Below are 22562 nucleotides of genomic sequence, written 5' to 3'. Positions count from 1 at the left end.
TGTCACTGCTACAAAAATATTTCAAAACTTCGCCCCGCCCACTTCCGCCCCCACAAAGGACGAAAATCTGTGGCATCCACATTTTTAAAGATACGATAAAGCCAAAAACGCATAATCGTAGAAGATGACTATATGTTTTAGAGTGTAAAATCTCAACCAGATCGTATAATTATTATAGCCAGAATCAAGAAAACAATTTCATTCTTTCTCGCTCTGTCTCTCTCTAACACACAGGTTTCAGGGTCGGCTTTGCCAATTGCAAAATATGAGTTCAAGGATCTCAGAACCTATAAAAGCCAGAGCAACCAAATTTGGCATCCACACTCCTGTGATATCGGACCTTGACCGTTTCGTGTCCAAATTTCGCCACGCCCCCTTCCGCCCCCGCAAAGAACTGAAATCTGGGGCATCCACAAATCTCAGAGACTATTAAGGCTAGAGTAACCAAATTTGTTATCCGTACTTCTGTTAGATCTCACTATAAAACGTATATCTCAGAATTCCGCCCCACCCCCTTCCGCCCCCACAAAGGACGAAAATCTGTTGCATCCACAATATTGCACATTCGAGAAAACTAAAAACGCAGAATCATAGACGATGACTATATCTATCAGATTGCTGATCAGATCAGATCAGATCAGATCGGATCATTTTTGTAGCCAAAAGCAAGAAATCAATTTGCAGTGGCCACGCAGCGCCCGACGTCACGCTCAGACTGATTTTCTGTCTCTCTCCCACGCACTCTTTGTCGTGTGGTTCAATATTAGCGGCGTCTGCCGCAGGAGAGCCATACTGACTTAGTATCGGGTATAACTGTAGAGTTGCGGTGTACGCAGCAACTCACAACGTTCCCCCTCGTTTTATTTATTATTAAATTAACAAATTACCTGTTAATAATGGTACTTAGTTACTATAGGCGAAAAAAGATAAGTTAAAAGTTAGCTAAATTTAAATGATTATAAATATTGCATGCAATTAGTTTAAGAGACAGTTCAGGGGATAGGGTTTGACAGAGGGAGTTATAATTATGGCATAAAACCCTAAAAGGTTCATGATCAGCATAATTAGACCTACATATGGGTAGACGGATAGGCTTAAAAGTACGGGTAGGTCTGGATGGAACGGCCAAATCAATCTGACCCAAAAGAGTTTGGGAGTCAACAGTCCCAAGAAGGAGCTTGTGCACGAACATTACGCCATTGCATATTCTGCGATGGTGCAACGACGGCAGGTCAATAAGATTTAGCCTAGACCGGTAGGGTGGCAAGATTCTACCCGAGTCCCAGTTAAAGTTCCGAAGGGCAAAAATTAAAAATTGCTTTTGCACGGATTCAATAACAGCCTGCTGCTCTTTATACTGCGGGCTCCACACACAAGAACATTACTCCAATATAGGACGTACTAACGAGATGTACAGTTGTTTCGTAACGTACGGGTCGTCAAACTCCTTGCACCAACGCTTGATGAACGCTAAAACACCCTTAGCTTTATTTACAGTTGCAGCTGTATGGGTATTGAAACACATCTTATGATCAAAAAGGACTCCGAGGTCATTTGAACTCGAAATTCGCTCAAGGACATGATTTCCTAGAACATATGAGACAAAATGAGGAGCGCGACGGTAAAATGTCATAAGTTTGCATTTGGAAAGGTTCAGGAAAAGTAGATTAGTTGAACACCACAATTGTAGTTCACTTAGATCAAGTTGAAGGCGTGTGTGCAAATACCAATCAGAGTAAGAAAGACAGATTTTGACATCATCAGCATACATTAGTGTAGTAGAGTATGTTATAACTTGAGGAAGGTCGTTCACAAATAAAATAAACAGAAGCGGGCCCAGATGACTTCCCTGTGGCACACCTGAAGTAACATTAACAGTATTTGACAACACGTTAGAAAACAAAACACGTTGAGTACGGTTAGAGAGATAGGACAAAATCCAATCTAGAAGATTCGTTGGGAACCCTAATAAAGAGAGCTTTTGAATAAGCAGAGCATGGTTTACAGAATCGAATGCCTTGCTGAAGTCCGTAAAAACTACATCCGTCTGCAAACCAATTTGAAAACCCCGGTGGATTAGGTTAGAAAACTCAAGAAGGTTAGTCGATGTTGAACGATGTCTGAAGAAACCGTGTTGCGACGGAGATATCAAGCTGCAACAAAGATGTTGCAGTTGCCGGGTGACCAGGAACTCAAGAAGCTTCGGGATGGCGGAAAGCTTTGCGATACCACGATAGTTTTCAATGTTTGATCTTGAACCTTTTTTGTGAAGCGGAATGATGTAGGACTCATTCCAAATTACTGGGAGACAAGACTGTTCCAAGGAGAGGTTGAAGAGAAAGGTCAAGGGTTTGCAAAGGGACTGGGCACAGTGTTTTAAGATGCAACTTGGTACCTTATCTGGACCCGCAGAAAACGATATGTCCATAGATGACAAACCTTCCAGAACAACGCTTTCCTCGAAAAAGGGCAGAAAAATGCTGTTAGCTTGAGGTAGCTGGTACGGATACGGAGTGGATGCGTTGTAAATATGAGACGAGTACGTTGTTTGGAAAAAGTTAGCGAATAAATTTGCAATACCAACAGCAGAAGCTTCTGTTTTGTTCTGGTAATGAAGGGACGGAGGAAAAACGTTTGACTTGCGCTTAGAATTAACGAACGAATATAATTTTTTAGGATCACTACGAAAGTTACTACTACATTGTGAAAGGTAATGATTATAACACTGACTATTGACGGCAAGGAACAGAAAGCGAGCGGAGGAGTATAGAGCTAAGGCCAACGTGGAGCCCGACTTCTGGTACTTTTTATAGAGCCGGGATTTATTATTTTTTAAGTATGACAAATACTTGGAGAACCAGGGAGGCTTGGACGATACAGGTACAGTGATATCTGGAACAAACGTATTAAGGGCGGAGTAAATAGAACTATAAAACGAGTTAACAGTTGCATCTATGTTCGGTAATGAATAAAGAAACGACCAATCAACACGCGAGAGATGTAGATCTAAATCAATAAAGTTTGTTTTGCGAAAACACTTTATGTGACAAGGAGCCATGGAACTGTCAGCACCTCCAGATTGTGTACACTCCAGTGATATCAACAAAGTTGGATGGTAAGGATCTTCAGGGAGAGATATTGGGCTTGCTCTAAATACAGTAGCAAGAGAACCATCGTTAACAAAAACGAGGTCAAGAAGTCTGTCCCTAATGTTTTTAACGGCATTAATTTGGACAAGGGAAATATCCGTTAGCCCATTGATAAAGTCATTATGGCAATTGGGAAACAACAGGTTAGCGTCATAACAAGGCAGCCAAGAAAGAAATGGGAGGTTAAAGCCCCCCATTACAATAATTCGATCATTGCACCCTAATGTAGAAACAACATTATTAATTGCTGAAAGGTGGTGTAAGTAAAGCTCAGCATCAGACCTGGGAGGAATGTAAGAGCAGGTTAAATAGAAAAATGCGGAGCCAACACGAACTTTGACTGCAACAAATTCAATTCCATGAATGTTATTGAATGGGAATAACTCAGATGAGAAAACAGATTTAACTGCAATCAGAACCCCACCTGCAAAAGATGGGCGGTCCATTCTATAAATAGTGTAACTATCAATGAAAATTTCGTGATCATTGACAGAGGAGTTAAGCCAGGTTTCGGTAAACGCAATGGCATCGAAATCAAAGGACGCGCTATTAGTATGAATTTGACGCAATTTTCCCAGCAAACTGCGAACGTTCTGATAGTGCATGGAAAAATAGTACATCAGTTCTTTGGAGCATGTTCGGTAATTCTTGGATTCGAGTTCGAATCTTTGAGAAGGAACTCATGCACAATTGTATGCTCAGGCCATATTGACGGTTCTAGAGAACAGGATAGTAAAGAATCAGGGAGAAGAATTTTAAAGGATGATATGTTGCGCTTATGTTTAAATGTAAATTTAGTCACAACTATATCAACAGGCGAAGTGTTAAGTTTAGCGGCAAGATGTTGTTTAACATCCTCCGTTGTAGCCTCAGGAATAAGACGAGAAACAAATATTGCTCGGTGTAAAGAACTCTGGAGCCACCGTTGGCGGATTTACAGACAACGGCGTGGCATGACTACACGGAAATGCTTCCGATGGATGATGGTGGGAGGCAGGCGTACCAATCGGATTAGGTTGCAAGAGATTGGTATCATTATGCGGAATTTTCCGTCTAGGCGATTCGCTCAAGAGTTTGAGCCCAAGAAACTGTGATTCAAGGGCAAGAAATTTCTCGTTGAGAGCCACAAATTGTTTCCGGGCATCCAGAAACCCAGTTCGAGTCTGTCTCATAAATGTGCGCATTTCGGCCTCAATCTCCCGACAAGCCAGACATGACCAAGACAGGCCCATGCGTTTCGAGATCAGATCATTCAGCCGGCAAAAATTTCCACCACCAGCACATTTTATGTGGGCAAAATTGTCGCACAGCCAGCAGCTAAGAAATGAATCACCAATGATAACACCACCGAATTCACATTTCTTTGCACTACAAACGATTGCCATTATTGACAGCAGTAGAATCACTGTGCACGAATAATAAGAGAACGGAGTGAGATCGCAGGTAAAGTAGGAGAGCAGACAGCAGAGCGAGCCAGACAATCAGCTGCAGCGGCAATAAATCAAAGCAGATGATCCAACGAAGTGCAGAAAACGAGCAGTAAACTCACCAAAGCAGAGACACAAAAGAAAAGTCCACAGAGAGGGAGAGGATAGGCAATCCAGAGAGAGTGAGAGCAACAATGCGAGCAGCCCGCTTATGCTCACGAGAGAGTGTGGGCGATGGAAACGCTGATGCGCGAGAACAGTGCACACCAAAGAAGCGATAACGAAAAGCAGACTGGGCAAAAAACAATAAGCCTGCACGAGTCCGATGTGTTACGTTGCAATATTGAATTTATATTAAACACTTGTTACAAACAAAACACTGGTGGTTAACACAAAGTAGAATCAAATTAAAGAGATGCGATAATAAATCAAAACAAAGACACAACAATGTTGTATGATATTTAGGCAAAGGGGGAGAATGCGGGAGAAAGAAAAAAACACAACCGGCTTAAGCAAGAGCTAGAAGCGAATTATGACCCAAGGAGGGACTAATATTTAAATTAATAAGTATTGCAATTAGAATCAATCAGAATCTCTAATAGTGGACTCGGATTAATGAAGGTTTTTTTTGGGATTGATCGACCATATCGAGAGGTAATCATTAATATGTTCCAGTTCCACCTGAGCGATAGTTGGCCCAGGACTGAGGGCGACGCGCCATCTATCGGAATTCCAGGGTGGCTAGATGGTGTATGGTGATATCAAGGGGAGCGGGGATGCGTTACTGGGGATAGAAGGAATACGATAGGATTAGTTATTGAAATCATAGAGCGTGGACGCGAGGATAAAGTCGACCCAGGACCAAGGATTGTGCGGTTAAGACCAAAATATTAATGTGAGTACCAAAAAAAAAACGCGGGCCACTCAAATTGGGTTTGACGCAGTATATTTTGCTCATAGCCTGCCCGGAATACAGACACCGGAACCGGTGTCGTCAGTATATTATAGAAGACTACACCTGAACGCCTGTTCCTGTTCCATTTGCGAAAAGTGCGTGACGTGAGACAGTGTGCATGAGGACGGATGTTGGTGGCGATTCTAGCCCTGAAAAAGTAAATATTTACCTCCAAACATGCATATAACATCAATCCCGCATGAGTAAGGGTATCCCCGTCATCGTCTCAGCATAATCATGTATTTACACAAAGAGTTATGTTTATTTATTTATCCAGATTTGCAAAAACGTTTTGGTGTTTTTGGTTAGTGGTAATTTTTCTTATATTTATCTATTTATTTATCTACACGCAGTGAAGTTAAATTCTAGATTTAGCGAAAGATGAGATTGTCGATTATTATATATTAAACGTGATGAGCTAAATTAAAATAGATGGAGGACGCGGATTGAGCCAGCCGCAACCGTTCCAGCAGAGTGTGGCCAAAATGACCGTTGTGTTTGGCCTATACCTATACACCTATACTTCTCTTTGTCGTTGATGTTATTTTTGCAGCTGATATGTGGAGCTATTGTAGGTTCTTTGTTAGTTCTGATGTCGCGAGAAGTCGTATGTCTCTACCTTTGTTTACATTTGGTGGGCAAGGGGAACTACCCAGCCCTAGGATCGAGAGCTAGCCGGCGTTGACCATAGGGAACCAAGCCGAAATGTAACAAATAGTACGATTATAAGGCGGGGGAGAGGTGCAAACCACAGTTATGTCTTTGGGGTGCGGGGCTTGACTCTCGCTTGAGGGGAAGCCACTTTACGTATTCCCGAATGCACAAGGAACCACGGGGCAAAACGGAACCGAGATTCATCTAGAAACTGAAACCCTGAATATACAAAGATCTGCAAACTTTTCAGAACTACATTGTTAACGACGATTTTGTTAATGAGAATGCTCTTCATTGAAGAAATACAGTTTCCTATTAATTTTATTGATATTTCAGTGGGCAAGTCTAGCCAGATTAGTGGGACGAGCCGCGGATCTCGTTCAAGATGTGGGTGCCGGGGCACTCGGTGGCGCTGACCTGGCGAAGGCCGTAGAGAACGTATCCGGAGCTGATCTGGCCACGGTTGACGGCGTCGTTGAGCAGTTCCTTGGCAGCGGCGATCATGTTTGGCTCCAGGGTGTCCCAGTTGTAGTTGCCCAGGAAGCTGATGCCAATGCTGTAGAGGTTCCACTCGGCGGCATGGGCACCCATGCGGTTCCAGCCACGGCCCTCGTACACACTGCCATCGCCGCCAATGAGGAAGTTGTAGCCGATGTCGGGCCAGCCCAGGGAGTCCATGTGGTAGTTCTGGACGCTGCGCAGGACAGCTCCGCTCGCGGCGCGTGTCTCGCAGTAGGAGACGGCCGTGTGATGGATGATGGCGTAGCCGAGATAGTTGCCCAAGGCTACAGTCCATTTGGGTGCACGGCCGCCCCACTCCGCCTTGGAGACGACGTAGACGCCTTGCGCCATTTACTGGCTGCAAACCAGCACGGCGAGAAGAGCAACTTTGGACACCATGACTGTAGACTGTGATGGTTCTGATGAAGAAGCCCTTCGCCGCTGCGGTGCTTTTATACCAAACCGATCCACTGGAACGGGGTCTTATCGAGGCATATAAAACTGATTTACAATACCACTAATCATTAATTGGCGTTGGGGGAAGAACCTCCGAGCTATCAGATCACATGGGCGGCACATTGACTGCCTAGTTGTTTGGTTTTTTGGTGGGTTTTCTGCTAGGAAATAGGTCCTTTTGATTTTATTTTGGATCCACATAAAGATCCAAGCAGTGCCGTGGCGGACCGTCTCCTGAAGCAGAATAGCCAATCCCATGCTAACCAATGTATCTTCATTAGGGGATTGGGAAGTTAGCGCAATAGATACGGTACGGGCTACACCATGTCATGACTTACTAAAGATGGGGGCACCAAGTATAGCGCCCAGGGCCAGTTGTTCGTACCCCTCCAAGGCCAGAGATACAACCACAATCGTGTCATCGATGGAACCGGCCATCGATCGGAAGGTGACTGCGACGAAGCCCTCGGAAAGGTAGACGATCAGTCCCGCAATGCAGCACAGGATCTCCAGCTCGGCAGCACAAATCCCCAATATTAGCAGACAACCGCCGGCATTCAAACCAAGGAACATCTATCGAGGGATGCGCGAGTAGGAGTACGAGTATTAGGCTAATTCCAGGCGCTTCGCTATGGGTTTTAAGTTCAGTACTCACCGAATGGTACACGGGTGGTATATCGGTTCGGGAATGCACAAATACAATGATAGCCAGGGGAACTGTCATGCAAAGACTCCACTGGGCATATGCGAATTGAGGTATAATAACAAATCCAGTGAATTCATTCGACATGATTGCTGAGGTAAAGGAGAATCAAGTTACATATGTGAGAGTGGAGTGTGTGCCGAGAGCAATACTATATATGATATGCACTTACAGTGAATTAGAGTGATCCCAATTAAGGGGGTAGTGATTATCTGGATGCAGTTGAGCAGCTTGCACCAGCCGTGCCTGTAGATCTCGTAGTCCACAATAGGCAGAAATAATGTACAGATGAGTTTTAAAGGTGATTTTAATATCATCAAGAGCCGCCGCAAATATCCGACAAATTCCCATTGCTCCAAATCTATGGGCATCAGGTTCTCTAAAAAATCTGAGAAGAGAAATCGGTTCCTCGAATTACTCCTCGAATACAGTACCGTGCGTGTTGCCTCAAAATCCACTTCTGGTTTTGGTCCTTTTGGATAGGATGTGGCGAATCCCAATGAAATCCTCCGGCTAGCTTTCAATGGATTCTCGCTGGAGCTTCTCCAAGGGACACTTCGTCGTCTATTCCCGTGTTGATGAATTCTTATGCGATGATCTTTTTCCAATTCCTTAAGAGTGTTCTCCATTTTCCCTATCTGGTCATTTCGTTCCTCTGATGCTGACATCTGATATGCTTCATCAATCTGTCTTCGTAGCGCTGGAGGCATTCCGACTGACGAAAATAAATTCGAAAAGTTTTGTGCAAAGAATACTCACAATTAATGGTCAATCGCAGCCCGATTAGATCGGTAAAGATTAGAATCAAGTAAAGGACGTACAAAATGATCAGATCTATTGTAAATGGCTTGGCTTAGGGCTAAGTGTTCTTTTGAATTAAAGAATAGAGCTCCTTACAAATTCCATCTCTCGGTGTAATTGTTTTGGGACGTAACAATAAGAAAGTCAGGACTTCACACGACAGTATCAGATAGAGGAGATCCCTCATGGTGTGGGGATTCATCTTGAAGGGTTTGAGGTACCAGACCATACCGCCGCCTACCAGGATGAGAGTCAACGAATTGCTAATGGATATGGAGTACATAGGGGCCTCGGACCTCACTGGCATCATGTATGCCAATGCCTCCGGAAGGGTATTGCCCAAGGCGACCAGCGTAGTCCCGGCTATGTACTGACTCATGCCCATCTTCATCGCTATAATCTTCAGCATGGGACTGAAACTGAGGGATAGCTGGACATAAGCAAAAGAACTTCCCCCAGATAAACTCACTCACTGAGAGTCCACGACACTGGAAATAATGACCATCAGGGCAAGGATCATCACCAAGGTAAAGAATAGCGCGATCAACTCTTCTATCCTGCGTCGTATTTTCAGCTCGCAGTACAGAAGGGATAAATAATTTCACATTGTGGGCCAACGCGCATCGTTCCTCAAAAGCATACTCCATTATGGCAAAGCAGCTCATCTACGGTGTACATAAGTGAACAAAAAGTTAAGTCCACTTTCTTGTACAAATCGGAAATCACTGATCATATCGAATGGCGAACGGGTCATCATTATGGGTTCCTTGTGAATTATTCATTGCCAAGCGATGTTTATACAGATTGTAGATGTGTATGTAGATTGAAATATAGTTTATTGCAGCTGTGATTGAAACAGAAAAGCCAAATATTCTTATACTCGTATTTCAACATTCGACTCTTTCCGTAGCGCTCCATTATGAATTTCTCGACTAAATACAGTCTATCGTAACTCCAGAGGTATTGCAACGGCAGGTGCTACTCCATCATTACGAGATTACAGGCCATCAGATATTGTTTATTTTCATTAGCAGAGTTTCGAGCTTTTCGGATTTTTACAGAGACAAAGTTAGTCGTACAGTTCCCGTCAGTCTGTTGACTAATTCGAAACTCAATTCTAGTTTACGCTCGAGTTCAAGTAAAGAAAGAAACTGCACAATGTCTGTTAAGAAATTTAATGGAAGTGATTCTAGAGTTTCCTATGAATTCGGTCACTTTCTATTGGATGTAAGTAGCCTGCTGTTAATTCCTGCAACGAGTACGCACAGCACATTTTCCATATTCCTGTTGCAGATGAGCTGTTTGATGGTGATGAGACTCCCTTACAGCAAGCGTTGCAAGATGGCCACCGAAGTGCAGAATTGCGAGAAAATCGTGAATATCTTCAACTACTTTAGGATGATGTACTGCTCGTTTAAAATTACAGATCAATTTATGGAGATTCGCGTGATGTTTTTATTCGTTCTGATATGCCTCGCATTTCTGGAGCTGATGTCATCGAGCATTAGGCTATTGTAAGTGGATGATGCATTTGACTTTGATGCATTTCCCTTCTTCCATTTCTTCCTTTTGATAGCTTTACTCCTGCCTTGAAATTTGTCTCTGTATGGCTGCATATGAACGAGTACCTGACGGGTGTTACCCTACTGTCCTTTGGCAATGCAATACCGGACATTATAGGCAATCTAGCGCCAGTTAGGGGCAATGCGTCGATATTTTCTATCGTCATTGGCAACGCACTGGTCATCATACTTCTAAGTGGGGGTATTGTCTGCTTTCTGAAGCCATTCAAGCTGAGCGGATCCAGCGCCACCAGAGACCTTCTGTTTCTACTGCTTTCTGTGGAGCTTTCACGATATATAATACGGCGGAAAGGTGACCATTCTGAAATGTGTTGGTATGCTTCCTTTCAATATCTTACGGTCGCACTGTTCTCAAGTTATTCCCATTCTCATTCTCAGTGGTGATTTCTATTTATTATACCCGATACTCAAAATGAATATTGGGGTATATTAGATTTGTGGTAAAAGTGGATGTGTGTAACGTCCAGAAGGAATCGTTTCCGACCCCATAAAGTATATATATTCTTGATCAGCATCAATAGCCGAGTCCATTGAGCCCTGTCTGTCTGTCCGTCTGTCCGTCTGTCCGTCCGTCCGTCCGTCCCCTTCAGCGCCTAGTGCTCAAAGACTATAAGAGCTAGAGCAACGATGTTTTGGATCCAGACTTCTGTGATATGTCACTGCTACAAAAATATTTCAAAACTTCGCCCCGCCCACTTCCGCCCCCACAAAAGACGAAAATCTGTGGCATCCCCATTTTTAAAGATACGATAAAACCAAAAACGCAGAATCGGTGAGGATGACCATATCTTCTACAGTGCAAAATCTGAACCAGATCGTATAATGATTATAGCCAGAATCAAGAAAACAATTTCATTCTTTCTCGCTCTGTCTCTCTCTTACACACAGGTTTCATGGTCGGTTTTGTCAATTGCAAAATATGAGTTCAAGGATCTCAGAACCTATAAGAGCCAGAGCAACCAAATTTGGTATCCACACTCCTGTGATATCGGACCTTGACCGTTTTGTGTCCAAATTTCGCCACACCCCCTTCCGCCCCCGCAAAGGACGAAAATCTGGGGCATCCACAAATCTCAGAGACTATTAAGGCTAGAGTAACCAAATTTGGTATCCGCACTTCTGTTAGATCTCACTATAAAACGTATATCTCAGAATTTCGCCCCACCCCCTTCCGCCCCCACAAAAGACGAAAATCTGTTGCATCCACAATATTGCACATTCGAGAAAACTAAAAACGCAGAATCATAGATAATGACCATATCTATCAGATTGCTGAATCTGGATCAGATCGGATCATTTTTGTAGCCAAAAGCAAGAAATCAATTTTCAGTGGCTACGCAGCGCCCGACGTCACGCTCAGACTGATTTTCTGTCTCTCTCGCACGCACTCTTTGTCGTGTGGTTCAATATTAGCGGCGTCTGCCGGAGGAGAGCCATACTGACTTAGTATCGGGTATAACTGTAGAGTTGCGGTGTCCGCAGCAACTCACAACGTTCCACCTCGTTTTGTTTATTTATCTGTCAATATACTCGATCTCGTCATTCAGCGCCATAGCATCAGAAGTAAGTGAATGTAATTTTTAACCAATTTCGAATTAATCGAATTTCTGGGTTTTCGATCTGCATCTTCAAGAACTTCGAAGGGAAATTCATGAACTAATGGGTCATCCTCCTGGCGTGCAACAAGACCAAGAGATCGCAGAAAAACGACAAGCAATATATGAATTAAAAATTTACGACGACATGGTTATCACAGACACTGCCGATTACCGGCGTAGGGCTAAACATCGGTCCTTTAAGAATACCAATACGGCTTTCTTTACCACATCCAAGGTGCTGGACCATCATGTGCCAGTTGACTTTACTGCTACTGGAAAAATGCTCCATGATGACCGAAATCCGAAGAACTTGTATCTGTTCAGCGATTTCCTCGAGTCACTGAATCCCATTGATATGGAGGATTGGGAGCTGGGTGGCAGGTTATCTCGGTTATATCAGATCATTGGATGTCCACTGGTTTTCCTAATGCTTTTGGTCATTCCCTATGTGGATTATGAGAAGGGAAAGCACGGATGGAGCAAGTTGCTCAACTGCACGCAGATCATTACTGCTCCGTTCATCTACATAATCCTTGTGCATTGTATGTATTGGAGGAATGCGGTGAATCTTTATTATTCCTACCTTAGATTGTTTTCATTTAAGCAATGATCGTTTCCGAATTCAGCGGCTGGTACATCGTACTCCAATTTTCCTACGCAAAGTGGACCTTCCTTCTGACTGCCTTTGGCCATAGCTGTCTTCGCTTATAGTCGCACAGATCGGCCGCCCTTCTACCATATCGAAAGAAATGGCAATAATTTACATACCACACCACGCTACACCCACTTCCTCGCCCCTAGGTCTTTGTCGGCCTGAGCTTCACCATTGCCATTGTGAATATCTGGATTTGCACCTGCGAAATTGAGGTGCTAACTACTGTTATTGCCATTGTCTTCAACATATCCTCAAACTTCATGCCCATCACCTTTGGCTCAGTGGCGATTGCAGCTGCGGATATAATAGCAAACGCCACCCTCGTCCTGCAGGGCTACGAGAAGATGGTATTTGCGGCCATAATAGGTGGACCACTTTTCAGTAAGTGGGGGGTCTAGACTTTCTAGCGAACCGCTAACATCTGACATCTGCTTCTTGTTTGCAGACAACATAATGAGCATCGGCATATCCCTATTGTATAATGAGGGTGTTCGCCAAGATGGCACGGCGTCTCTATACGGCTCCCACGGGGAGAACTGTTACGTATTCATCATGATAACTATCATAAGCACATTGTGCTGGTGCTTCTTCTATAACTTCCTTATGCGACGTTCCGCTGGCATTTTATTGTGGTTCATATTTTTGCTGTTTTTTATACCCGATACTCAAAATGAGTATTGGGGTATATTAGATTTGTGGTAAAAGTGGATGTGTGTAACGTCCAGAAGGAATCGTTTCCGACCCCATACAGTATATATATTCCTGATCAGCATCAATAGCCGAGTCGATTGAGCCCTGTCTGTCTGTCCGTCTGTCCGTCCGTCCGTCTGTCCGTCTGTCCGTCCGTCCCCTTCAGCGCTTAGTGCTCAAAGACTATAAGAGCTAGAGCAACGATGTTTTGGATCCAGACTTCTGTGATATGTCACTGCTACAAAAATATTTCAAAACTTCGCCCCGCCCACTTCCGCCCCCACAAAGGACGAAAATCTGTGGCATCCACATTTTTAAAGATACGATAAAACCAAAAACGCAGAATCGTAGAGGATGACTATATGTTCTAGAATGTAAAATCTCATTCAAATCGTATAATTTTTATAGCCAGAATCAAGAAAACAATTTCATTCTTTCTCGCTCTGTCTCTCTCTAACACACAGGTTTCATGGTCGGTTTTGCCAATTGCAAAATATGAGTTCAGAACCTATAAGAGCCAGAGCAATTAAATTTGGTATCCACACTCCTGTGATATCGGACCTTGACCGTTTCGTGTCAAAATTTCGCCACACCCCCTTCCGCCCCCGCAAAGGACGAAAATCTGGGGCATCCACAAATCTCAGAGACTATTAAGGCTAGAGTAACCAAATTTGGTATCCGAATTTCTGTTAGATCTCACTATAAAACGTATATCTCAGAATTTCGCCCAACCCCCTTCCGCCCCCCCAAAGGACAAAAATCTGTTGCATCCACAATATTGCACATTCGAGAAAACTAAAAACGCAGAATCATAGATAATGACCATATCTATCAGATTGCTGAATCTGGAGAGATCGGATCATTTTTGTAGCCAAAAGCAAGAAATCAATTTGCAGTGGCCACGCAGCGGCGACGTCACGCTCAGACTGATTTTCTGTCTCTCTCGCACGCACTCTTTGTCGTGTCGTTTAATATTAGCGGCGTCTGCCGGAGGAGAGCCATACTGACTAAGTATCGGGTATAAATGTAGAGTTGCGGTCTCCGCAGCAACTCACAACGTTCCCCCTCGTTTTTATTTACACAGCTGGCATGGAGAGGGGCTTCGTGCACGGCTTCAACCATGATTCCCAAAAGGCTCCCATGTAATTCTGACTTCTGATTCCTTGCAATGCGGTATTTATTCCTATTGTACCTAATAAAAATGGGGGAGTTTTGTGTGGGTTATATGAAAACGCTCTAATGACAAATGTTTGTGCTCGGGATCGTTTATTTATATGTCTCTATCGGAAGAACCTAGCCGGACCAGTGGGACCAGCCGCGGATCTCGTTCCAGATGTGGGTGCCGGCGCACTCGGTGGCGCTGACCTGGCGATGGCCGTAGAGAACGTATCCGGAGCTGATCTGGCCACGGTTGACGGCGTCGTTGAGCAGTTTCTTGGCAGCGGCGATCATGTTTGGCTCCAGGGTGTCCCAGTTGTAGTTGCCCAGGAAGCTGATGCCAATGCTGTAGAGGTTCCACTCGGCGGCATGGGCACCCATGCGGTTCCAGCCACGGCCCTCGTACACACTGCCATCGCCGCCAATGAGAAAGTTGTAGCCGATGTCGGGCCAGCCCAGGGAGTCCATGTGGTAGTTCTGGACGCTGCGCAGGACAGCTCTGCACGCGGCGCGTGTCTCGCAGTAGGAGCCGGCCGTGTGATGGATGATGGCGTAGCCGAGATAGTTGCCCAAGGCTACAGTCCATCTGGGTGCACGGCCGCCCCACTCCGCCTTGGAGACGTCGTAGACGCCTTGCGCCGTGTACTGGCTGCACACCAGCACGGCGAGAAGAAGAGCAACTTTGGACACCACGACTATAGACTGTAATGGTTCTGATGAAGAAGTCCTTCGCCGCTGCGGTGCTTTTATACCAAACCGATCCACTGGAACGGGGGCCTTATCGAGGCATATAAAACTGATTTACAATGCCACTTTTCTCCCATTCATATTATGGGTTATGATTTGGGGAAGCACCTAGGAGTAAACAATTCTGTGATATTGATTTATACGATGGCTCCCTATCAAATCGCCGGGGTCGACATCTTGGCTGGCTTCACAGTGCTATTTCTGGTTTCTGCTATTTTCCTCCAGGGAAATATGTCTATTTTGGTTGAAAGACTCTACGAATATGAATATAGGTGTTTCTTCGATTTCCTTCAAAGCTTTGTACTTTAAAAAAAATAGTTGTAATATTGGTGCTTACATCAAATCCCGAACGAATCCCTACCCGCATAATGACTGATCAAGATGATAAATTGAACTGGACATTCTTGGACCATGAGTTCTATGCCTATCTCAAGAACGTAAGTCATGTTGAATCCTCTAAGGCTTCCTAGGCATCATTAGCATTTCCCGCGTCGAAGCAGATGAGCTGCATGACTGTGATGAAACTGCCATATGATAGACGCTGCATGATGTCCCAACAAGTGCTGGACTGTCAGAACATCATCAATATGTTCAACTACTTCAAGATGATGTACTCTGCGTTCCATATATCCGATATGATAACGGAGATCGGGGTGATGGTGCTGTTTTGCCTGGTTGTGATTGCCTTTCTCTTTCTCATGACTCTAACCATTGACGTGTTGTAAGTGGGGAATGATATGGTGCTCTCCTCTCAGTGCTGGCTGCTACCCAATCCAATTCCGCAGCTTCGCGCCTACCATGAAGATAATTTCCATGAAGCTGCACATGAATGAGTACCTGGGGGGCGTTACACTTTTGGCCTTTGGCAATACATGTCCCGATCTGATAGCCAATCTAATGCCCATTCGGGCCGACGCACCGATATTCACGATAACTGTGGGAAATTCCCTCGCCATAATACTGCTCAGTGGGGGTATGGTCTGCTTTTTGAAGCCTTTCAAGATGAATGGCCCCAGCACCGTCCGGGATCTTCTGTTCCTGCTCCTCAGTCTGATAATGCTCCGTTCCATAATATTCAGTGAGGGCAACGTGACCGCCACAGAGTCTATTGGTATGTTCATTCCGTTGCATATTCAATATTCTACTGGAAAATAACCATTTCCTATGGCTTGGATTAGTGTTGATGGGCATTTATTTTTCCTATCTGATTATCAATATACTGGATCTGTTGCTGCTGCGCTACACCATAAGGAGTAAGGCCTGAACATATGTAGAAATCGTGACCAACATTCCCATCTTTCTATTTGATCATCGTAGAACTTTGAAGGGAAGTTAACCAATTGCAAACTTCACCTGGCAACGCACGCGTAGTCGCTGAGAAAACGCGCTTATTGAATGAGCTGGAACGGGATGACGAATTAAATATCAATGACACTAAACAGATCAATCGAGAAATGACTGAATCAGTCGAGAAGGTATTCTTCTTCAACACAGTTGTTGACTATATAGCCAACCGAACTATCTTCTATAATGTGGGAAATCCGAAGAACCTTTTTCTACTCACCGAGTTCTTTGAGTCTCTCAATCCCATTGACAAGGAGGACTGGAAGTTGGCTGGCTGGTGTCAGCGCATTCTTCTGATCGTCAAAAGCCCACTCAACTTTTTCCTCATTTTATTTATCCCCGTTGTGGACTTTGAGAAGGACAAGCACGGCTGGAGCAAGCTGCTCAACTGTACGCAGATCATCACGAACCCTTTCCTCATGATCACCCTGGTGCATTGTCGGTATTCCACAGGGGTCCATAATATCATCTTAATCGCCATTCCTCGTCCTCTTTCCTCTAGCTTCGGCCACCAGTAAGTACTACGCTTGGTACATAGTCCCCAATTTGGACATCTCCATGTGGACTCCCTGTGTGACACTGCCTCTGGCCACTGCTGTCCTCATTCACAGTCGCACAGATGTGCCGCCCTTCTATCACATTGTAAGACATCCATTTCTAAAGATCTGCAAATGCTCCTCCTCACTCTCTCCCTTCTTTGCCCCGTAGGTGTTCATCATATTCAGTTTTAGCAGCTCAGTCGTTGTCATCTGGGTGTGGTCCAGCGAAATAGAGATGCTAACTTCCATTGTGGACATTGTCTTCAATCTATCCGGCAACTTCATGGCAATCCCCTTTGGGGCAGTGTCCTATGCGATGGCGGACATAATAGCCAACTCCAACCTGGCCCTGCAGGGCTACGAGAAAATGGCCTTTGCGGCCATTATAGGCGGCCCCGTGTTTGGTAAATGGGCAGGATTTCGTATGGTCTCAAAATAACATACCTCTTCTTTGCCCCCAGCTCTTGTGGTTACCATGGCCATTCACTTTGCCTTTAATACAAAAGTTCGCACGGCTGGTGCTGCATTCTGGCTGTATGGCGAGCACGGCGAAAACTGCTACATATTCCTCATGATCACCATCTGGGCCACATTGTGGTGGTGCATGATCTTCAATTTCAACGCCCGCCGATCGGCAGGCATCTTTATGTGGCTGATATTTGTAATATTCATTATTTATTGTACTGGCGTGGAGATGGACATTGTGCACGAGTTCTCAAGGGACCAGTTCTTCAATCCAATGTAACGAAGTATTCGTACTTAGGCGTCCTTCTTCATTCATTGTACCTAGCTATGTACATATGTATATAGATGTGCTTCCGCCTTCAGTATAACAAGACTGAATCGACACACAGACTAATTAAACTAATGAAGTATCATAATTAAGCCCCCAGTGAAATGCAAACCACAAGAACTGACGGTCCATTGAAATTCAGTGGAGCAACAACTGCCAAGTTCTGTCCTGAGACTTGAGCACCAGCAACCAGCAATCAGCGCCAGCATCATCTCTATTTCAGAAAAAAGCGCCCTACATAATGAAGGAAAACTGAGTGCACCGACGACGAAAGCGTCGCGTTAATTAGGGTTAAAGTGGGCCGGGGTTGGTGTGCTGTCAGCGGTTAAGGGTGCGATTTGTGCGACAGTGTGGATGCAAAGATGGAGCTAGAGATAGAGACAGAGACAGACCAAGGGCCACAAGTAGGTCAAACCAGTTCCAGCGTCTTACTGAGGGGAACTTTCTTTCACAGTTCATATCTGGACCACTAGTTGGGGCACCATTAATATTGACTCTTACATGTAAATTTCACTTGATTCCGGCTCTTATTCCGGCTGCAGCTGAAGCACAACCATTACATTTAAGTACAATTGCATAACCAAGAAGGGGAGGCACAATCTCGTACTCGTAGAGCGACAAAAAACGATGCGGAAACCATCTCCAGCATCAGCTTCAGCATCAGCATCAGTATCAACATCAGTGTCAGCTTCAAAGGCAAATGCAACACAGAGTTCCGGCAGCAATAAAAGCACTCAAGACCCGCAGAGTTCCTGTCTGCCGCCTGTCCATCTGCCTGTCTATCTGGCGGCTCCCTCTATCCGTGCACTTAATGGGACATGTTTTTGCAACAGCTTTGGTTTCTCTTTTCGCCACTCCAGTCTTTCCGAGTGTCCCCCAATCGCAATCTCAGTCCCAGCCCGGGTCCGGGCCCAGCTTCGACGTCCATGAGATTTGATGCATTTTGCTTTTTACTAAATTGTTTTGCATTTCCCATTCTCTCCACGCTTTCGGTGATTCGGTGTGAAAGTCATCAAATATTTAATGCACAAGTGCGAAATCGCATTCCAATTGGCAGCTGCTTGCTTATGCATGAGCCAAAATTTATTTGGATGGATCAGACCGTTGGGAGTTCCACGGAGCCATTCAGATTGGACCACCGATGCAAATGGCTTGAAGAGTCCTTACAGAAGTTGGCTGCCGCTTCCTCCTCGCTCGATCAGCTGATCCAGTTTCAACTCGAATGTTTTGCTTAGGTATCTCGGTAGATGGTAGATACAACTTATCACCTAACGAATGAATGATTGGTGGTTCCTTATCTAAATGGGACTTTTGTCGGCGTCTATCATAAATTTCTGGTGGCCTGAGCACACGTGTGGGTACGATTTTGAAATAATGAAAATCATTCATCGAAATATCCCATACTCCATTGATATGTTGCTTGAATATTTATTAGATGAAGTAGATCTTCGGCCCTTGCCGCGTCTCACAAAGTTCCGCCAATATTAGCATTCATATTTTAAGCCTGTATTACAATATACATCCGATTATATACCACATACTGAACTGCAGAAGGAATTTGGTGGACAGAGCTTGGTTATTTTTCCAGCGCAATCATTGACTCCAATTGGATCAAATGGTTCCCGTGGTTTCGGGATTTTGGGAGACTTGCAAAGTTTTCGAACCAACTTTCTGGCAGGACCCTTGCCACGACAAACTATTCATAACAAGTTGTATAAAAATTACAAGGGATATGGGCGGGTCGGGGTATGGCGGTGGTAGTGGCGGTGGCGTGGCTTCGTTCTGGTAGCGAGGGCAACTTCCTCTTTTTTCTTAATAAACGCGAAAATCTACCAAGGAAATACTGAAAATATCTCACAACTTTCAGTTTGCTGTTTGCCATTTCCGCCGAGAAACTTTGCAGTCCGAAAGACAGGGAGGGGAATATTGGACAGAAACATATATTATATTGGGATATATTAAATAAGCCAGGGGGGCGGCCTTCCCGGCGCTGTATTGCGTGGTGATTTATGTCTGAAGACGGTCGGTCCTGGCTGCTGCTGGTGCTCCTGCTTCTCGCCATAAATTGCCGCTTAGCATTATAACTCAATTAGCCGGCTGGCTCGTTGCGTATACGCCAGGTTGCACTGCCGGAAGTTGGCCAGTGCAGCGCGGTGTCAGGAACAGCAGCAGCAGTTACACTTACAACTGTACAACTGTACATTATGCAATCCCTAATTAATATCAGTGCGACTGTGGCCCTGAAACTGGGGCACTGCCACTCCTCTACTTACATAGGCTCCGGCTCTGGCTCTGGTTGTGGCTGTTCTTGGTGGTCATTGCGGTGTCCCCCTGTCCGTGTGTTTGTTGTGTGGCTGCCAGGAATCGCCTGCCAGGAATCGGCTTGTGACCTTTCGTGTGTGGATGAGGTATTGAAATGTATTTCTCTTGCATTGGCTCCGCCTTCGAGGATGTCTAAGACCTGAAGCCCCCGTACGAATGCTTTAGTGTTGAAGAGTTTCAAAGTCTGCTGTAACTACTACTTCCCTTCAATGGAAGAAGCATAAAAACTAGAAGATTTTTGGAAAAACCAGTGTGAGCAAGGGTAAGGCTTCCCTCCCCTCACAGCAGAGGGGCTGAGAGAACGCAACGTCAGGCAACATCCGTTGCCATTTTATTCTTTTGCAAGGAGTGCTTGCCTGCTTCCGGCAGTCGCTGTGCAAGGATTTGCAAGGACCTCCTCCACTCGACAGGAAACCTTTTAGTTATACATTGAACTGTCCTCACTTGAGGCCCCACTGGAGTTGCTTCGTTATGATATTTATTTGGTTTCCATTGCCAAAAGGATACGTACTCTTAAGTTCTACATACTGTATCTCGATGTGGCAGGCTGCCAGCGACAGTCTGAAAAGCAATTGACATAAAAGGGATACAAACAGAGCTGTGTTTCATTTATTCACTTCGTTTTGGTCTTTGAGTGATGTCTTATATAATTAAATACGTACATCCGATTGAATTTCCATAGATATTCCTTTCCTATCAATCCAACTCAAGCGAAGGCTTAACCGTTGGATCGCTGGCAAACGAGTGAATGGTGTTCTGATGAATAAGGAATGCAAATAATAGGAATAGAAGGTATATCATTATTGAGAATATTCCCATGGAGCGGCGCGCAAAAAAGTCCAGCGTTGGAGCCATACTCTCCGGCCTGCTCCTCTATGGTGACCTTCATGTCAATATTTAATTTGAAGTACATAACAGCACCCGTGCCCAGGAGGACGTCTAAGAGAAAGGATGAACTCTGTAAAGTATTCTGTTCCGTAGCAACGGCAGCTGGACTCCCGCCATTCATCGATATCGATGGGATTGAGGGTCGTAGCGAAATCCCTCCAGAGTCCGCTGTTCCTGCTAGTCGTAAGGTTATAAAATACACTCCGTGTGGCCAGTGGGTTCTCGCTTTGGCGAACCCGCGAGGCGCGCTTTGTTGTGTAGGTGAATTTATCGTGTACGGGATTGACAACCGAGACCCTAGTGCCGGGTCTCTCCAATATCTCCACCATCGCGTCCTCGGCATATTCTGCGTATTGCTCTTCCAGTCTTCCCAGTTTCTTTCTGATCTCCACAGTCTGTTGCTGGTCCCGAAGCCCTATTTGGCGTTCCAGTACTACAAATAGAATAGAGGGATTTACGCCGAATCTGCCATGAACTTGCACCGCCTTCAGCACACACTGATCATGGCTTTCCGCATTAGATACACGTCCAGAATGTTCACTACAATGTAGGATATGTACACCAGAACCAACACTGCCGGAAAAGAGACAGACATCGGATAGTGAGCGAATCAGATAATGTTGTGAGGCCTACCAAAGCATTCGTTCATGTCTACTTCTCCGTGGGAAGCCATTACATATTCCAGCAGGGTCACTCCCAAAATAAAGAACAGTATGTCGCGTACAGTGCCGTGCGTATTCATCTTGAAGGGACTTATATAGCAGATCATGCCCCTGTGAACATCGAGACAAACAGAGCCATTCCCAGAGAGTTGGCAAACACTGGCACCTCCTCCTTGATGGCCGCCAGATTGGCTGCCAGATCCGGAGAGGTGTTGCCAAACGGCAGTAGGGTTACGCCCGCCAAATGCTCGTTCATATGCAGCATGTGGGAGACGACCTTCAGGGCTGGACTGTAGCTAAAGGGAGACGAGTTTCGGATATCGATCAGGTATCGGGTACATTCATTGCAACTCAAACTGCAAGTGGGAGTGGGAGTGGGAGCGGGAGGGCACTTACTACATGTCCACCACGTGGGTCAGGCACATCAGCAGCTGCAGGCAGAATGCCACGAACATCGTGAGGTAGACTATCTCCTGGAACTGGTTCCTGCACTTCAGGTCGCATGCCAGCATCCGCATGTAGGGCACGAATATGGTTTCGGTAATGCAATCCGTGGCATTCAACACAAAGTCGCATCTCTCGTCGTAGGGAAAGTTTGCCACCACGTAGCAGCTGACCTTGTCCCAGAACTCGTCGAACTCCTCGTCCATTACATTGTGCTCCACATCTTGCGACTCTGCCATTGTAAAAAGTGTGCAAGTGTGCCCTCAGCTCCGCTCAGGGAAGTGTGCTCGAACATAAAACAATGCTCCAACTGACATTCATCGAAAATAGATAGCCATGGCCTACGAGGATCTACGTTCTTTTCCTCATAGAACATAGGACTTTATAGAACGATTTCATTCAGTTTTCTGAGCAGCAAAAATTAAATTCAAATGTCAATGAATCCAATAAACAATGTGTAAATAGGAGTCAAAAGTCAACAAATTTTGGTACC

The 22562-nt window shown here is 45.0% G+C and overlaps 3 protein-coding genes and 3 pseudogenes across 6 annotated transcripts; 2 read left to right on the top strand and 4 right to left on the bottom strand.

The window, feature by feature from the left end:
• Window positions 1-6488: 6488 nt before the first annotated feature.
• On the bottom strand, window positions 6489-7081 carry LOC117194039 (peptidoglycan-recognition protein SC1a-like). The gene has a single exon (XM_033398684.1). It carries the CDS (start codon window positions 7035-7037, stop codon window positions 6540-6542), a length of 498 nt encoding a protein of 165 aa, XP_033254575.1. The 5' UTR covers window positions 7038-7081; the 3' UTR covers window positions 6489-6539.
• On the bottom strand, window positions 7072-9489 carry LOC117194038 (mitochondrial sodium/calcium exchanger protein-like). 4 transcript variants are annotated; one of them, XM_033398679.1, is made up of 7 exons: window positions 9120-9489; window positions 8743-9065; window positions 8605-8679; window positions 8018-8545; window positions 7798-7937; window positions 7481-7715; window positions 7072-7414 (listed from the first exon to the last, which is right to left on the bottom strand). In XM_033398679.1, the coding sequence occupies exons 1-7, from the start codon at window positions 9164-9166 to the stop codon at window positions 7170-7172; spliced, it is 1593 nt and encodes a 530-aa protein (XP_033254570.1). In that variant the 5' UTR covers window positions 9167-9489; the 3' UTR covers window positions 7072-7169. The 4 variants fall into 4 exon arrangements, with proteins under 4 accessions (XP_033254570.1, XP_033254573.1, XP_033254572.1 ...); XM_033398681.1 differs by lacking the exon at window positions 7072-7414 and having other exon boundaries at window positions 7423-7715; XM_033398682.1 differs by lacking the exons at window positions 8605-8679; window positions 8743-9065; window positions 9120-9489 and having other exon boundaries at window positions 8018-8206; window positions 8280-8371.
• Window positions 9490-9750: 261 nt separating this feature from the next.
• LOC117193955 lies at window positions 9751-13187 on the top strand (annotated as a pseudogene).
• A 1225-nt stretch (window positions 13188-14412) lies between these two features.
• LOC117193954 (peptidoglycan-recognition protein SC1a-like) lies at window positions 14413-15444 on the bottom strand. The gene is made up of 3 exons (XM_033398609.1): window positions 15439-15444; window positions 15331-15380; window positions 14413-15126 (listed from the first exon to the last, which is right to left on the bottom strand). Exons 1-3 carry the CDS (start codon window positions 15442-15444, stop codon window positions 14466-14468), a joined length of 717 nt encoding a protein of 238 aa, XP_033254500.1. The 3' UTR covers window positions 14413-14465.
• On the top strand, window positions 15118-19302 carry LOC117194042 (annotated as a pseudogene).
• Window positions 19303-20662: 1360 nt separating this feature from the next.
• On the bottom strand, window positions 20663-22404 carry LOC117194081 (annotated as a pseudogene).
• Window positions 22405-22562: the final 158 nt, after the last annotated feature.

This window comes from Drosophila miranda (assembly GCF_003369915.1).
Source record: "Drosophila miranda strain MSH22 chromosome Y unlocalized genomic scaffold, D.miranda_PacBio2.1 Contig_Y2_pilon, whole genome shotgun sequence".
In the NCBI taxonomy this organism is placed as follows: domain Eukaryota; kingdom Metazoa; phylum Arthropoda; class Insecta; order Diptera; family Drosophilidae; genus Drosophila; species Drosophila miranda.
Note: the sequence above shows the minus strand (reverse complement) of the source record. Positions and strands in the feature narration are given on the sequence as shown.